General features: G+C 48.2%; 1 protein-coding gene and 1 long non-coding RNA gene across 2 annotated transcripts in view; one reads left to right on the top strand and one right to left on the bottom strand.

Moving 5' to 3' along the window:
- LOC138663089 (uncharacterized) overlaps positions 1 to 19,099 on the bottom strand; it is a 35,492-nt gene that overhangs the window by 12,478 nt on the left and 3,915 nt on the right. The gene's annotated exons all lie outside the window — the stretch shown is intronic.
- Positions 13,464 to 19,099, top strand: part of PITPNC1 (phosphatidylinositol transfer protein cytoplasmic 1) — a 98,899-nt gene continuing 93,263 nt past the window's right edge. The window contains exon 1 of the mRNA XM_069749172.1: positions 13,464 to 13,790. Coding sequence (XP_069605273.1) covers positions 13,743 to 13,790 — 48 coding nt within the window. The 5' untranslated portion in view covers positions 13,464 to 13,742. The remainder of the gene's footprint in view (positions 13,791 to 19,099) is intronic.

The raw sequence follows: 19,099 nt of genomic DNA, 5'->3' as shown, positions 1-19,099 counted from the left end.
GCGCCAATTAAGATCCAGCTGGACACGTCTCTTTATATAGTGCCCCAGTACACACACAAACACGACCCCCCGAGGAAGCCAACGCGAAACGCGCGTCGGGGCCGCCGGACGGACGCTGACACCTGAACTAACGCGGGTAAGACAGGCTATGCACCTTTCTACTATTCTAAGATGCCATTCAGTTTATAAGATGTAGTGCTATTGGGCAGATGTAGGAGGCACTATGCACTTTATATAGGAAAGGATATTTTGAAGGACTACTACATCCCTGATAGGCTTTTGGGTATATGCCTAGTCTGCACCCGAGGTGGTATATGTGGCGTGTTCTGTCTGCCGCACATGAACTACTCGTGTACATTTTATGTCAAGTCTGTGACTCTTTTGTAATTGTGTCATTTATGTAACAGGAGATTTAATAAATTTGTTAGCAACTTTTACATTTGGGTGTGTTAATACTCCGTAAGTTATCTGTAGGATTAATCTAATATTGGAGTTTCCCCGGTATTTATTTCTAGTCCGTGATAGGGAGTTTCCCTGAATTTGATATGCATTGAAATATGCATCAGTGGTATGTATATCTTGTTCACTGTGCAAGTAGCCCATGTGTTCCTGTTTCCATAACTGTAGCCCCCTGTGTATTATACGGCACCCCATGTATATTACACTGCGCCCCATGTAAATTACTCTGCAGCCCCTGTATATTACACTGCACTCTCTGTATATTACTCTTCAGTATATATTATCCGCACACCCTGTATATCACATCTCTCCCCTTCTATATTACACAACACCCCCTCGTATATTACACCTCTTCCCTATATACAACTCTGGCAAAAATTAAGAGACCACCACATCAAATCCCTGTCATGGCCAGCCCAATCTCCAGACCTGAACCCCATTGAAAACCTCTGGAATGTAATCAAGAGGATGATGGAAAGTCACAAGCCATCAAACACAGAAGAACTGCTTACATTATGGTACCAGGAGTGGCATAAGGTCACCCAAAAAGCAATGTGAAAGACTGGTGGAAAGCATGCCAAGACGCATGGGATTAAAAATCATGGTTATTCCACAAAATATTGATTTCTGAACTCTTCCTGAGGTAAAACATTAGTATTGTTGTTTCTAAATGATTATGAACTTGTTTTCTTAGCATTATTTGAGGTCTGAAAGCACCACTGTTTTCTTTTTTTTAATTTTGACCATTTTTCTTTGTCCAAAAAAAATACAAAATTTATTGCTTGGAAATTTGGAGACATGTTGTCAGCAGTTTATAGAATAAAAGAGCAATTTACATTTTACTCCAAAATATACCTACAAAGAGAAAAACTGAACATTTTGCAGTGGTCTCTTTTGCCAGAGCTGTATATTACTCCGTAGCCCCCTGTGTATTATAAGGCACCCTGTATATTACACCGCACCCCCTGTATATTACACTACAGCCCCCTGTATATTACACTACAGCCCCATATATTACACTACAGCCCCATATATTACACTACAGCCCCCTGTATATTACACTACAGCCCCCATATATTACCCTGCAGCCCCCTGTATATTACACTACAGCCCCCTGTATATTACACTTCAGCCCCATATATTACACTACAGCCCCCTGTATATTACACTACAGCCCCCATATATTACCCTGCAGCCCCCTGTATATTACACCGCACCCCCTGTATATTACACTACAGCCCCCTGTATATTACACTTCAGCCCCATATATTACACTACAGCCCCATATATTACACTACAGCCCCCTGTATATTACACTACAGCCCCCATATATTACACTACAGCCCCCTGTATATTACACTTCAGCCCCATATATTACACTACAGCCCCCTGTATATTACACTACAGCCCTCATATATTACCCTGCAGCCCCGTATATTACACTGCAGCCCTCCATATATTACACTGCAGCCTCCCATATATTACACTTCAGCCATCATATATTACACTACAGCCCCCTGTATATTACACTGCACCCCCTGTATATTACACCGCCCCCCCTGTATATTACACTACAGCCCCCTGTATATTACTATGCAGACCCGTATATTACACTGCAGCCCCCTGTATATTAAACTTCAGCCCTTATATATTACCCTACAGCCCCCATATATTACACTGCAGCCCCCTGTATATTACACTTCAGCCCTTATATATTACCCTGCAGCCCCCATATATTACACTGCAGCCCTCATATATTACACTGCAGCCCTCCATATATTACACTGCAGCCCCCTGTATATTACTCTGCAGCCCCTTATATTACACTGCAGCCCTCCATATATTAAACTGCAGCCCCCATATATTACACTGCAGCCCCCTGTATATTACACTGCAGCCCTCCATATATTAAACTGCAGCCCCCATATATTACACTGCAGCCCTCCATATATTACACTGCAGCCCCCATATATTACACTGCAGCCCCCATATATTACACTGCAGCCCCCTGTATATTACACTGCAGCCCTCCATATATTAAACTGCAGCCCCCATATATTACACTACAGCCCCCATATATTAAACTGCAGCCCCCATATATTAAACTGCAGCCCCCCCATATATTACACTGCAGCCCCCTGTATATTACACTTCAGCCCCCATATATTACCCTGCAGCCCCCATATATTACACTGCAGCCCCCATATATTACACTGTCTGCAGCCCCCATATATTACACTGCAACCCCCCAGTATATTACACTGCAGCCCCCCATATATTACACTGCAGCCCCCCTGAAGGAGTAATGTAAGATATAGAGGTTACATCGTCCTCTTCCCTATTGCAACCAATCCCAGAGCAGATTTTATTTTTCCAAAGCAGAAAAAAAAATGAAAGCTGTGCTGTAATTGGTCGCTATGGGCAACAAATACATTTCTAATTTCAGACAGTATTATACATCTCCTCAGTGATGTGTGAGGTAAAAATGGTGGAAAATTAAAGGGGAGAGGGCCAAGTATAAAGGGTGAGAGCGTAATATACAAGGAAGAGGGCCCGGTATACAGGGGGAGAGCGTAATATACAGAAAAGATCATAATATACAAGGGAGGGCATAATATACAGGGCAGAGCGTAATATACAAGGGAGGGTCCGATATACAGGGGAGAGGGTCCGATATACAGGGGAGAGGGTCCGATATACAGGGGAGAGGGTCCGATATACAGCGCAGCGTAATATATAAGGGAATGCAGTGTAACACACGGGGTGCAGTATAATATATAGGGTGTGTGCAGTGTAACATATAGGGGTGTAGTGTAATACACTGGGTTAGCAGTGTAATATATAGGGGGTATGTGTGCAGTGTAATACAGTTGTGCTCAAAAGTTTACACACCCCGCCAGAATTTTTGCTTTCTTAGCCTTTTTTCAGAGAATATGAAAGATAACACCAAAACTTCAAAACTTTTTCTCCACTCATGGTTAGTGGTTGGGTAAAGCCATTTATTGTCAAACTACTGTGTTTTCTCTTTTTAAATCATAATGACAACCCAAAACATCCAAATGACCCTGATCAAAAGTTCACATACCCCATTTCTTAATACCGTGTATTGCCTCCTCTAACATCAATGACAGCGCGAAGTCTTTTGTGGTAGTTGTGGATGTGGTTCTTTATTTTCTCAGATGGTAAAGCTGCCCACTCTTCTTGGCAAAAAGCCTCCAGTTCCTGTAAATTCCTGGCTGTCTAGCATGAACTGCGTGCTTGAGATCTCCCCAGAGTGACTCAATGATATTGAGGGCAGGAGACTGTGATGGCCACTCCAGAACCTTCACTTTGTTCTACTGTAGCTAATGACTGGTCGTCTTGGCCTTGTGTTTTGGATCGTTGTCATGTTAGAACGTCCAAGTACAACCCATGCCCAGCTTCCGGGCTGACGAGTGCAAATTTGCCTCCAGTATTTGCTGATAACGTGCTGCATTCCTCTTTCCTTCAACTTTGACCAAGTTTCCTGTGCCTTTGTAGCTCACACATCCCCAAAACATCAGCGATCCACCTCCACGCTTTACTGTAGGAATGGTGTTTCTTTCATCATAGGCCTTGTTGACCTCTCTCTAAATGTAACATAGTAACATAGTAACATAGTTAGTAAGGCCGAAAAAAGACATTTGTCCATCCAGTTCAGCCTATATTCCATCATAATAAATACCCAGATCTACGTCCTTCTACAGAACCTAATAATTGTATGATACAATATTGTTCTGCTCCAGGAAGACATCCAGGCCTCTCTTGAACCCCTCGACTGAGTTCGCCATCACCACCTCCTCAGGCAAGCAATTCCAGATTCTCACTGCCCTAACAGTAAAGGGCAGTAACGTTATGGTTGTGGCCAAAACGTAAAATTTTGGTCTCATCACTCCAAATTACCTTGTTCCAGAAGTTTTGAGACTTATCTTTGTGCTGTTTTTTGTATTGAAGGTGAGATACTTTGTGGCATTTGCGTAGTAATGGCTTTCTTCTGGCTTCCTCTTTATTGTGCATCTTGAAACAGGAACACTGCTAGTGTTCAGAGAGTCCTGTATTTCAGCTGATGTTTTTTGTGGATTTTTCTTTGCATCCCAAATAATATGGCAATTCTGGAAGACATTTTTGTTAGTCTACCTGACAGTGGTTTTGTTTTTTTCAGAGCCCCTGATTTTCCATTTGTTAATCACAGTGTGAACGCTGCTGACTGGCATTATCAATTCCTTGGATATCTTTTTGAATCCCTTTCCTGTTTTATACAATTCAACTTTTAACATAGATCCGTTGACAATTCTTTTGGTTTCCCCATGACTGATAATCCAGAAACGTCAGTGGCTGGATGAAAGATGCAAGAGTCTGCCTGGATCCAGGGACTCACTCAGCTTTTATGCACACACTGATTACAAGCAAACTGGTCACAGGTGAGGATGTTCCCTTTAGTAGCCATTTACACCCATTTGTGTCAACCTCTGTATGTTATCAGGGCAAAATCACCAGGGTATGTGAACTTTTGATCAGGGTCATTTGGATGTTTTGAGTTGTCATTATGATTTATAAAGAGAAAACACAGTAGCTTGACAATAAATGGCTTCACCCAACCACTAACCATGAGTGGAGAAAAAGTTTTGGTGTCATCATTCACATTCTCTGGAAAAAAAGGCCAAGAAAGCAGAAATTCTGCTGGCGTATGTAAACCTGAGCACTGCTGTATATATGGGGTGAAGGGTAATATATAGGGGTGAAGTGTAAGATACAGGGGGTGCAGTGTAATATACAGAATGGGGGGTGCAGTGTAATACACTGGGGGTGCAGTGTAATATATAAGGGGTGCAGTGTAATACATGGGAGGTAGAGTGTAATATATGGGGAGCAGTGTAATATATAGGGGGTGCAGTGTAATATATAGGGATGACGTGTAATATATATGGGGTGCAGTGTAATATATATGGGGTGCAGTGTAATACATGGGGTGCAGTGTAATATATAGGGGGTGCAGTGTAATATATGGGGTGCAGTGTAATATATAGGGGTGAAGTGTAAGATACAGGGGGTGCAGTGTAATATATAGTATGGGGGTGCAGTGTAATATATAGGGGGTGCAGTGTAATACATGGTGGGTGCAGTGTAATACACTGTGGGTGCAGTTTAATATACAGGGGGTGCAGTGTAATATACTGGGGGTGCAGTGTAATATACTGGGGGTGCAGTGTAATATACTGGGGGTGCAGTGTAATATACTGGGGGTGCAGTGTAATATACTGGGGGTGCAGTGTAATATATAGGGGGTGCAGTGTAATATCCAGGGGGTGCAGTGTAATATCCAGGGGGTGCAGTGTAATATCCAGGGGGTGCATTGTAATATATAGGGATGAAGTGTAATATATGGGGTGCAGTGTAATATATAGGGGTGAAGTGTAAGATACAGGGGGTGCAGGGTAATATATAGTATGGGGGTGCAGTGTAATATATAGGGGGTGCAGTGTAATACATGGGGGGTGCAATGTAATACACTGTGGGTGCAGTTTAATATACAGGGGGTGCAGTGTAATATACAGGGGGTGCAGTGTAATATATAGGGGGTGCAGTGTAATATATAGTGGGTGCAGTGTAATATACAGGGGGTGCAGTGTAATATATAGGGATGACGTGTAATATATATGGGGTGCAGTGTAATATATATGGGGTGCAGTGTAATACATGGGGTGCAGTGTAATATATAGGGGGTGCAGTGTAATATATGGGGTGCAGTGTAATATATAGGGGTGAAGTGTAAGATACAGGGGGTGCAGTGTAATATACAGGGGGTGCAGTGTAATATACAGGGGGTGCAGTGTAATATACAGGGGGTGCAGTGTAATATATAGGGGGTGCAGTGTAATATACTGGGGTTGCAGTGTAATATATAGGGGGTGCAGTGTAATATACAGGGGGTGTAGTGTAATATGCAGGGGGTGCAGTGTAATATATAGGGGGTGCAGTGTAATATACTGGGGTTGCAGTGTAATATATAGGGGGTGCAGTGTAATATACTGGGGGTGCAGTGTAATTTATAGGGGGTGCAGTGTAATATACAGGGGGTGCAGTGTAATATACAGGGGGAGCTGTTATGATATGGTGGTCTAGGAGCAACATGGAACGAGCTCTGAAGGAAGTGGTAACTGTACTGACCGCAGTTCCTAAGCTCAACACAACACTAGAAGTAGCCGTGGAATGCTCCTAACTCTCCCTAGGCATCTCGTCACAGCCTAAGAGCTAACTACCCCTAAAGAAAGAAGCAGGAAAGCTATCTTGCCTCAGAGAAAATCCCCAAAGGATAGATTAGCCCCCCACAAATAATGACTGTGAGTGGAGAGGGAAAAGACATACACAGAATGAAACCAGGATGAGCATAGGAGGCCAGTCTAGCTAAATAGATAGGACAGGATGGAATACTGTGCGGTCAGTATAAAACACTACAAAAATCCACGCAGAGTTTACAAAAAGTCTCCACACCTGACTAAGGCTACGTTCACACTAGCGTTGCGCCGCCCTGCGTCGGCGACGCAACGCGCGACGCATGCAAAAACGTGCGCAAACGCACGCAAAAACGCGCGCGTTTTGCGACGCGTGCGTCGTTTTTTGACCAAAATCGGACGCACAGAAAATGCAACTTGTTGCATTTTCTTGCGTCCGACGCTAGCGTCGAAAACGACGCAAGTGTCGAAAAACGCCACCCAAAAAACGCACGCGTCCCCTATGTTAAACATAGGGGCGCGTCGCCGCTGCGTCGCCGGCGCAACAGCGACGCACATTGGCGGAACGCCAATGTGAACGTAGCCTAAAGGTGTGGAGGGCAAATCTGCCTCCCAGAGCTTACAGCAAGACAGAATTAATTCACACTGATAAGCTGGACAAACATAGAAAGCACAGAATGGATAAGTCCACAATCTATGAACAGAAAAGAGCAAGCAAAAACATAGCTTTGCTGAACTGGTCAGGATAACAGGGAACTCCAAAGAGATGTGAATCCAACCAGGAACCATTTATAAGTGGCACTGGCTGAAGAAAGAGCCAGGCCTAAATAGCGGAGCAGAAGAGACGATAAGTGGAGGCAGCTGATGACACCTAACTCCAAGGAGCAGCCATACCACTAGAAACCACAAGAGGGAGCCCAAGAGCAGAACTCACAAAAGTGCCACTTACAACCACCGGAGGGAGCCCAAGAGCGGAATTCACAACAGGGAGCAGTGTAATATATAGGGGGTGCATTGTAATATACAGGGGGTGCAGTGTAATATATAGGGGGTGCAGTGTAATATACAGGGGGTGCAGTGTAATATATAGGGGTGCAGTGTAATATACAGGGGGTGCAGTGTAATATATAGGGGGTGCAGTGTAATATACTGGGGGTGCAGTGTAATATACAGGGCGTGCAGTGTAATATAGGGGGTGCAGTGTAATATACTGGGGTGCAGTGTAATATACAGGGGGTGCAGTGTAATATATAGGGGTGCAGTGTAATATACAGGGGGTGCAGTGTAATATATAGGGGGTGCAGTGTAATATACAGGGGGTGCAGTGTAATATATAGGGGGTGCAGTGTAATATACAGGGGGTGCAGTGTAATATACTGGGGGTGCAGTGTAATATACAGGGGGTGCAGTGTAATATACAGGGGGTGCAGTGTAATATATAGGGGGTGCAGTGTAATATACAGGGGGTGCAGTGTAATATACAGGGGGTGCAGTGTAATATATAGGGGTGCAGTGTAATATACTGGGGGTACAGTGTAATATACAGGGTGTGCAGTGTAATATATAGGGGGTGCAGTGTAATATACAGGGGGGTGCAGTGTAATATATAGGGAGTGCAGTGTAAAATACAGGGGGTGCAGTGTAATATACAGGGGGTGCAGTGTAATATATAGGTGGTGCAGTGTAATATACAGGGGGTGCAGTGTAATATAGTGGGGCGCAGTGTAATATACAGGGGGTGCAGTGTAATAACCAGGGGGTGCAGTGTAATATATAGGGGGTGCAGTGTAATATACAGGGAGTGCAGTGTAATATATAGGGGGTGCATTGTAATATACTGGGGGTGCAGTGTAATATACAGGGGGTGCAGTGTAATATATAAGGGTGCAGTGTAATATACAGGGGGTGCAGTGTAATATACTGGGGGTGCAGTGTAATATATAGGGGGTGTAGTGTAATATATAGGGGGTGCAGTGTAATATACAGGGGGTGCAGTGTAATATATAGGGGGTGCAGTGTAATATACAGGGGGTGCAGTGTAATATACAGGGGGTGCAGTGTAATATATAGGGGGTGCAGTGTAATATATAGTGGGTGCAGTGTAATATACAGGGGGTGCAGTGTAATATACAGGGGGTGCAGTGTAGTATATAGGGGGTGCAGTGTAATCTACAGGGGGTGCAGTGTAATCTACAGGGGGTGCAGTGTAATATACAGGGGGTGCAGTGTAACATATAGTGGGTGCAGTGTAATATACAGGGGGTGCAGTGTAATATACAAGGGGTGCAGTGTAATATACAGGGGGTGCAGTGTAATATATAGGGGGTGCAGTGTAATATATAGTGGGTGCAGTGTAATATACAGGGGGTGCAGTGTAATATACAGGGGGTGCAGTGTAGTATATAGGGGGTGCAGTGTAATCTACAGGGGGTGCAGTGTAATATATAGGGGGTGCAGTGTAATCTACAGGGGGTGCAGTGTAATATACAGGGGGTGCAGTGTAACATATAGTGGGTGCAGTGTAATATACAGGGGGTGCAGTGTAATACACGGGGGTGCAGTGTAATATACAGGGGGTGCAGTGTAATATACAGGGGGTGCAGTGTAATATATAGTGGGTGCAGTGTAATATACAGGGGGTGCAGTGTAATATACAGGGGGTACAGTGTAATACACGGGGGTGCAGTGTAATATACAGGGGGTACAGTGTAATATACAGGGGGTGCAGTGTAATATATAGTGGGTGCAGTGTAATATACAGGGGGTGCAGTGTAATATACAGGGGGTACAGTGTAATACACGGGGGTGCAGTGTAATCTACAGGGGGTGCAGTGTAATACACGGGGGTGCAGTGTAATATACAGGGGGTGCAGTGTAATATATAGGGGGTGCAGTGTAATATACAGGGGGTGCAGTGTAATATACAGGGGGTGCAGTGTAATATATATGGGGTGCAGTGTAATATATAGTGGGTGCAGTGTAATATACAGGGGGTGCAGTGTAATATACAGGGGGTGCAGTGTAGTATATAGGGGGTGCAGTGTAATCTACAGGGGGTGCAGTGTAATCTACAGGGGGTGCAGTGTAATATACAGGGGGTGCAGTGTAACATATAGTGGGTGCAGTGTAATATACAGGGGGTGCAGTGTAATATACAAGGGGTGCAGTGTAATATACAGGGGGTGCAGTGTAATATATAGGGGGTGCAGTGTAATATATAGTGGGTGCAGTGTAATATACAGGGGGTGCAGTGTAATATACAGGGGGTGCAGTGTAGTATATAGGGGGTGCAGTGTAATCTACAGGGGGTGCAGTGTAATATATAGGGGGTGCAGTGTAATCTACAGGGGGTGCAGTGTAATATACAGGGGGTGCAGTGTAACATATAGTGGGTGCAGTGTAATATACAGGGGGTGCAGTGTAATACACGGGGGTGCAGTGTAATATACAGGGGGTGCAGTGTAATATACAGGGGGTGCAGTGTAATATATAGTGGGTGCAGTGTAATATACAGGGGGTGCAGTGTAATATACAGGGGGTACAGTGTAATACACGGGGGTGCAGTGTAATATACAGGGGGTACAGTGTAATATACAGGGGGTGCAGTGTAATATATAGTGGGTGCAGTGTAATATACAGGGGGTGCAGTGTAATATACAGGGGGTACAGTGTAATACACGGGGGTGCAGTGTAATCTACAGGGGGTGCAGTGTAATACACGGGGGTGCAGTGTAATATACAGGGGGTGCAGTGTAATATACAGGGGGTGCAGTGTAATATATAGGGGGTGCAGTGTAATATACAGGGGGTGCAGTGTAATATATAGTGGGTGCAGTGTAATATACAGGGGGTGCAGTGTAATACACGGGGGTGCAGTGTAATATACAGAGGGTGCAGTGTAATATACAGGGGGTGCAGTGTAATATACAGGGGGTGCAGTGTAATATATAGGGGGTGCAGTGTAATATACAGGGGGTGCAGTGTAATATATAGGGGGTGCAGTGTAATATATAGGGGGTGCAGTGTAATATACAGGGGGTGCAGTGTAATATATAGGGGGTGCAGTGTAATATATAGGGGGTGCAGTGTAATATACAGGGGGTGCAGTGTAATATATAGGGGGTGCAGTGTAATATACAGGGGGTGCAGTGTAATATACAGGGGGTGCAGTGTAATATATAGGGGGTGCAGTGTAATATATAGTGGGTGCAGTGTAATATACAGGGGGTGCAGTGTAATCTACAGGGGGTGCAGTGTAATATATAGGGGGTGCAGTGTAATCTACAGGGGGTGCAGTGTAATATACAGGGGGTGCAGTGTAACATATAGTGGGTGCAGTGTAATATACAGGGGGTGCAGTGTATATATAGGGGGTGCAGTGTAATATACAGGGGGTGCAGTGTAATATACAGGGGGTGCAGGGTAATATACAGGGGGTGCAGTGCAATATATAGGGGGTGCAGTGTAATATATAGTGGGTGCAGTGTAATATACAGGGGGTGCAGTGTAGTATATAGGGGGTGCAGTGTAATCTACAGGGGGTGCAGTGTAATATATAGGGGGTGCAGTGTAATCTACAGGGGGTGCAGTGTAATATACAGGGGGTGCAGTGTAACATATAGTGGGTGCAGTGTAATATACAGGGGGTGCAGTGTAATACACGGGGGTGCAGTGTAATATACAGGGGGTGCAGTGTAATATACAGGGGGTGCAGTGTAATATATAGTGGGTGCAGTGTAATATACAGGGGGTGCAGTGTAACATATAGTGGGTGCAGTGTAATATACAGGGGGTGCAGTGTAATACACGGGGGTGCAGTGTAATATACAGGGGGTGCAGTGTAATATACAGGGGGTGCAGTGTAATATATAGTGGGTGCAGTGTAATATACAGGGGGTGCAGTGTAATATACAGGGGGTACAGTGTAATACACGGGGGTGCAGTGTAATATACAGGGGGTACAGTGTAATATACAGGGGGTGCAGTGTAATATATAGTGGGTGCAGTGTAATATACAGGGGGTGCAGTGTAATATACAGGGGGTACAGTGTAATACACGGGGGTGCAGTGTAATATACAGGGGGTGCAGTGTAGTATATAGGGGGTGCAGTGTAATCTACAGGGGGTGCAGTGTAATATATAGGGGGTGCAGTGTAATATACAGGGGGTGCAGTGTAATATACAGGGGGTGCAGTGTATATATAGGGGGTGCAGTGTAATATACAGGGGGTGCAGTGTAATATACAGGGGGTGCAGTGTAACATATAGTGGGTGCAGTGTAATATACAGGGGGTGCAGTGTATATATAGGGGGTGCAGTGTAATATACAGGGGGTGCAGTGTAATATACAGGGGGTGCAGTGTAATATACAGGGGGTGCAGTGCAATATATAGGGGGTGCAGTGTAATATATAGTGGGTGCAGTGTAATATACAGGGGGTGCAGTGTAATATACAGGGGGTGCAGTGTAGTATATAGGGGGTGCAGTGTAATCTACAGGGGGTGCAGTGTAATATATAGGGGGTGCAGTGTAATCTACAGGGGGTGCAGTGTAATATACAGGGGGTGCAGTGTAACATATAGTGGGTGCAGTGTAATATACAGGGGGTGCAGTGTAATACACGGGGGTGCAGTGTAATATACAGGGGGTGCAGTGTAATATACAGGGGGTGCAGTGTAATATATAGTGGGTGCAGTGTAATATACAGGGGGTGCAGTGTAATATACAGGGGGTACAGTGTAATACACGGGGGTGCAGTGTAATATACAGGGGGTACAGTGTAATATACAGGGGGTGCAGTGTAATATATAGTGGGTGCAGTGTAATATACAGGGGGTGCAGTGTAATATACAGGGGGTACAGTGTAATACACGGGGGTGCAGTGTAATATACAGGGGGTGCAGTGTAATACACGGGGGTGTAGTGTCATCTACAGGGGGTGCAGTGTAATCTACAGGGGGTGCAGTGTAATACACGGGGGTGCAGTGTAATATACAGGGGGTGCAGTGTAATATACGGGGTTCCTCGGTGCTCAGGGCAGGGTGTTAGGGGCTGCGGCTCCTGCTAGTTTCTGGCTCTGCAGCCCTGACACCAGCTGACCCCCGGCGGCAGCAGCAGATGAGCCCCCTCCCTCCAGGCTGCAGCCCCCACACCAGGCTCCTGTGAGGAGGGTCTCCCATTGGTCCGCACTGTGCATCCTTCCTCTGCTGATGTCACTATCACTCATGTAGGAACTGAGCGCAGGCTGCATCCTCTGCTGCTGGGGCCACGGCTCGTGCTGCGGGGGGCTGCAGGGAGCGGAGATCGGGGGCTGCGGAGATCGGGGCTGCAGGGAGCGGAGATCGGGGGGCTAAGATCAGTGTGGTAGGAGCTAACTTGGGGGGGAGGGCTGTAGGGCAGGGAGCTGATGTTGGGGGGCTGCAGGGCAGAAGCTGAGGTCAGGGGATTGCAGGGAGCTGAGGTCGGGGGGCTGCAGGGCAGGAAGCTAAGATCAGGGGGCTGCAGGGCAGGGAGCTGAGGTCAGGGGGCTGCAGGGAGCTGAGTTCGGGGGGCTGCAGGGCAGAAGCTGAGGTCGGGGGCTGCAGGGCAGGGAGCTGAGATCGGGGGGCTGCAGGGCAGGGAGCTGAGATCGGGGGGCTGCAGGGCAGGGAGCTGAGGTCGGGGGGCTGCAGGGCAGGGAGCTGAGGTCGGGGGGCTGCAGGGCAGGGAGCTGAGATCGGGGGGCTGCAGGGCAGGGAGCTGAGGTCGGGGGGCTGCAGGGCACGAAGCTAAGATCAGGGGGCTGCAGGGCAGGGAGCTGAGGTCGGGGGGCTGCAGGGCAGGGAGCTGAGGTCGGGGGGCTGCAGGGCAGGGAGCTGAGGTCGGGGGCTGCAGGGCAGATGATCTGTGATGGCTGCAGAGCAGTGATCATCATTTCCACGCGTGGGTCTGTGTGCGGGATTACGATGATTCCAGCCTGAGGCTTTGCGGTGCAGCGCATCCTCCCAGGGATCTTGTGAAGCCCCCTCGTCTCCGGCATCCCCCAGTCTGACCATGCTGCTGAAGGAGTACAGGATCTGTATGCCCCTCACTGTGGAGGAGGTAGGTGCCCTAGGAAGGGTTAATAATGGAGGGAGGGGTGATTCCTGGCCTGTTAACCCTTGACTGTAGTAACCCCCTTCATTGATGGATCCTGCTCATTAGACCCGTTAACCCCTTCACTGCTGCAGGGAATGCATTCCTCCAAAAGTAAGCTCTTCCTCTCATTCCTCCACAGTAACCCCTTCAGTGCCAGGATTGGTGAATTCTCTCAGCTTGTGTTGCATTTATTATGTGATATTTTCCCCACTTTCACACCCACATGTAATTTAAGGTGGGGGTCTTCTAGGAGATTTCAGAGCGGGAACATTATGGGAGTTATTACAGGGGAGCTGGTCTGTTATCGGGATATCTCAAAGAAGCTGGGACGTTCTGGGATATCACATTGGAGCTAGGAAATCATAGGGGCATCAAGGTGGAGCTGGGCTATCTTGGGCCATCAGGAGCTATTACAGGGGAGTTGGGCCATCATGAGGCCATCATAGGGTAGTTGTGACTTCAGGGGCCATCACAGGCAACAGGGGCATCACAGGAGAATTGGACCATCATGGAGCAATCACAAGAGAACTGGGTCATCATGATCCATCACTGGGTTGTTGGGCTATCATGGGGCCTTCACATTGGAGCTGGGCCATTGTGGGACCATCACAGGGGAGTTTGGGCCATCATGGAGCCATCACGGGGAGTTGGGTGATCATGGGACAATCACGGGGTAGTTGAGCCATCATGGGGAAACCACAGTGGAACTGAGCCATCATTGAGTCAGCACATTGGAGTTGGACCATCACAGGAGAGTTGGGCCATCATAGAGCCATCACGGGGGAGTTGGGCCATCATGGGGCCATCACACTGGAGCTTGACCATCACAATGTAGCTGAGCCAACATAGTACCATCACATTGGAGCTGGGCCATCATGGGGCCATCACATGGGAGTTAGGGCCGTCACAGGGAAGTTGGACCATCATGGGGCTATCACCGGAGAGCGGGGCCATCACAAAGGGCATTAGATGAGAGTTGGACCATCACGGTGCCATGACAGGGGACTTGGGCCATCACGGTGGAGCTGGGCCATTATAGGGCCATCACAGCGGAGTTGAGCCATGAGAGGGGCATGACTGGAGAGTTGGACCATCATAGAACCATCACAATAAAGCTGGGTCATCATGGGGCCATGACAGGGGAGTTGGGCCATCATTGGAGCATCACAGTGGAGCTGAGCCCTCGTGGGGCCATCACGGGGGAGTTGGGCTATCACGGAGCCATCACATTGGACCCTGGGCCATTATGGTGCCATTAGGCTGGAGTTGGGCCATCAAGGTGGAGTTGAGCCATCACAGAGCCATCACATTGGACCCTGGGCCATTATGGGGCTTTTATGCTGGAGTTGGGCCATCACGATGTAGTTGGGCTATTATGTGGTTATCACTGGGCCATCATATTGAAGCTGGGCTATCATGGGGCTATCACGGGGGGAGCTGGACCATCATGGGGCCATCACAGGTGAGCTGAGCCGTTACAGGGTCATCACAGGGTAGCTGGGCCATCATGGGGAATCACGTTGGAGATGGGTCATCATGGCCGGAGCTGGAACATCATGGGGCTATCACAGGGTGATCACAGGATGAGCTAAGATATCACATTGGAGCATGGCCATCATGTGGCTACCACAGTGGGAGTTGGACCATCACGTGGCCATCATAGGAGAACTGGGCCATCACAGGGTCATCATAGAGGAGATGGGCCATCATGCAGCATCACATTGGAACTGGGCTATCATGGCGTCATCAGAGGGGAGTTGGACCATTATGGAGTCATCACAGTAGAGCTGGGCCATCATGAGGCCATCTCATTGGCGCTGGGTCATCATGGGGCCATCTCATTGGCGCTGGGTCATCATGGGGCCATCTCGGGGGGAGCTGGATGTTTATGGGCCAGCACAGAGAAGCTGGGTCATCATAGGGCCATCACGGGGGAAGCTGGACCATCATGGGGCATCACAGGAGAGCTGGGCCATCATGGGGGCATCACATTGAAGCTTGGCCATCATGGGGCCATCACATTGGAGCTTGGACATCATGAGGTCATCATAATGGAGCTTGGCCATCATGGGGCCATCACATCGGAGCTGGGCCATCATGGGGCCATCACATTGGAGCTGGGACATGATGGAGCTTCACAGTTGAGCTGGGCCATCATGGGGGCATCACATTGAAGCTGGGTCATCATGGGGCCATCACATTGGACTGGGCTATCATGGGGCCATCACATTGGAGCTGGGCTATCATGGGGTCATCTCATTGGAACTGGGCCATCATGGGACCATCACAGTGGAGCTGGGCCGTCATGCGGCCATCGAATTGGAGCTTGGCCATCATGAGGCCATCACATTGGAGATGGGCCATCATGGGCTCATCTCATTGGAACTGAGCCATCATGGGACCATCACAGTGGAGCTGGGCCATCATGGGGCCATCACATTGGAGCTGGGCTATCATGGAGCCATCACATTGGAGCTGGGACATCATGGGGCCATCACATTGGAGCTTCGACATGATGTGGCATCATGGGGGCATCACATTGAAGCTTGATCATCATGGACCATCACACTGGAGCTAGGCCATCATGGGGTCATCTCATTGGAATTGGGCCATCATGGGACCATCACATTGGAGCTGGGCCATCATAGGACCATCACATTAGAGCTGGGACATCATGGGGATCATTGGAGCTGGGACATCACAGTGGAGCTGGGCCATCATGGGGCCATCATATTGGAGCTTACCAATCACTATAATCATTTACTGGGGCGCTGGGACAACATTGGGGTCCCCCTTTACCAAGTGTAACCCCCACCTTGTGTCTTGTAATATGATAATAACCCTTTCAGTGATGATGAACACTCTTGGGTCCTTCTCTCTGAGCACTCTGATGGTGAGATGTTAACCCTTTCCTATACAGTGTGGGGCACAGGCTGTGTTGTCACATTGTATCCTCTGCTGGTTGCTACAATGATGTATTCAGAGATATTGTTGCTTCTCCCTTTGTGCTGTTTCCTATCAGACGTGTACAGCGCAGTGCACACTGCTCCACCTGCCATCTGTCCTCTCCTTATAATCTCCCTGTATGATGGCGCTGCCTCTTGTGTCTGGTGATGGAAGGGTTAACCAGCTGTTATACAGCCACATATTGCCGTGACCGTGTACTGATGTTTGGGGGGCTTCATGTCTCGTGGTAGGGGGGTCTGTGAATGGGAACGGACTGCTACCCTCCTCTCATTCACCCGCCGCTCATTCAGCCTCCTCTCATTCACCTGCCGCTCATTCAGCCTCCTCTCATTCACCTGCCGCTCATTCAGCCTCCTCTCATTCACCCGCCGCTCATTCAGCCTCCTCTCATTCAGCCGCCGCTCATTCAGCCTCCTCTCATTCACCCGCCGCTCATTCAGCCTCCTCTCATTCACCCGCCGCTCGTCCGTTCAGAAATCTGAGCAGAAAACGTTAATGGAACAAACCATTCACTAAAGTGACTAGTCTGAGCGCTGAGCGGAGCCACCTCATCCTCTCCGGAGCAGAAATCATAACATACTTAACCCTTCATATCAGGAACTCTGGAAGCAGAACATTCCAGGAGTGATATCTGATACGTAATACCGTCTATGTATGTATGGATGCACAGCAACGCTCACTGCTCTCTGTATGTATGGATGCACTGCGCTGCTCACTGCTCCCTGTATGTATGGATGCTCAGTGCTGCTCACTGCTCCCTGTATGTATGGATGCACAGCAATGCTCACTGCTCCCTGTATGTATGGATGCACAGTGCCGCTCACTGCTCCCTGTATGTATGGATGCACACTGCTGCTCCCTGTATGTATGGATGCACAGCAACGCTCACTGCTCCCTGTATGTATGGATGCACAGTGCCGCTCACTGCTCCCTGTATGTATGGATGCACACTGCTGCTCACTGCTCCCTGTATGTATGGATGCACAGCACCGCTTACTGCTCCCTGTATGTATGGATGCACAACAACGCTCACTGCTCCCTGTATGTATGGATGCACACTGCTGCTCACTGCTCCCTGTATGTATGGATACACAGCACCGCTCACTGCTCCCTGTATGTATGGATGTACAGCAATGCTCACTGCTCCCTGTATGTATGGATGCAGAGTGCCACTCCCTGTATGTATGGATGCACAGCAAGGCTCACTGCTCCCTGTATGTATGGATGCACAGCAATGCTCGCTGCTCCCTGTATGTATGGATGCACAGCAACGCTCACTGCTCCCTGTATGTATGGATGCACAGTGCTGCTCACTGCTCCCTGTATGTATGGATGCACAGCAACGCTCACTGCTCCCTGTATGTATGGAGGCACAGTGCCGCTTATTGCTCCCTGTATGTATGGATGCACAGCAATACTCACTGCTCCCTGTATGTATGGATGCACAGTGCTGCTCACTGCTCCCTGTATGTATGGATGCACAGTGCTGGTCACTGCTCCCTGTATGTATGGATGCACAGTGCTGCTCACTGCTCCCTGTATGTATGGATGCACAGTGCTGCTCACTGCTCCCTGTATGTATGGATGCACAGTGCTGCTCACTGCTCCCTGTATGTATGGATGCACAGCAATGCTCACTGCTCCCTGTATCTATGGATGCACAGTGCTGCTCACTGCTCCCTGTATGTATGGATGCACAGCAATGCTCACTGCTCCCTGTATCTATGGATGCACAGTGCTGCTCCCTGTATGTATGGATGCACAGTGCTGCTCACTGCTCCCTGTATGTATGGATGCACAGCAATGCTCACTGCTCCCTGTATCTATGGATGCACAGTGCTGCTCACTGCTCCCTGTATGTATGGATGCACAGTGCTGCTCACTGCTCCCTGTATCTATGAATGCACAGCAATGCTCACTGCTCCCTGTATCTATGGATGCACAGTGCTGCTCACTGCTCCCTGTATGTATGGATGCACAGCACCGCTTACTGCTCCCTGTATGTATGGATGCACAGCAACGCTCACTGCTCCCTGTATGTATGGATGCACACTGCTGCTCACTGCTCCCTGTATGTATGGATACACAGCACCGCTCACTGCTCCCTGTATGTATGGATGCACAGCAATGCTCACTGCTCCCTGTATGTATGGATGCAGAGTGCCACTCCCTGCTCCCTGTATGTATGGATGCACAGCAAGGCTCACTGCTCCCTGTATGTATGGATGCACAGCAACGCTCACTGCTCCCTGTATGTATGGATGCACAGCAACGCTCACTGCCCCCTGTATGTATGGATGCACAGC

The sequence above is a fragment of the Ranitomeya imitator genome, chromosome 2 (genome assembly GCF_032444005.1).
Source record: "Ranitomeya imitator isolate aRanImi1 chromosome 2, aRanImi1.pri, whole genome shotgun sequence".
Classification (NCBI taxonomy): domain Eukaryota; kingdom Metazoa; phylum Chordata; class Amphibia; order Anura; family Dendrobatidae; genus Ranitomeya; species Ranitomeya imitator.
The sequence above is the reverse complement of the archived record's forward strand: the minus strand, read 5'-3'. Positions and strand labels throughout refer to the sequence as shown.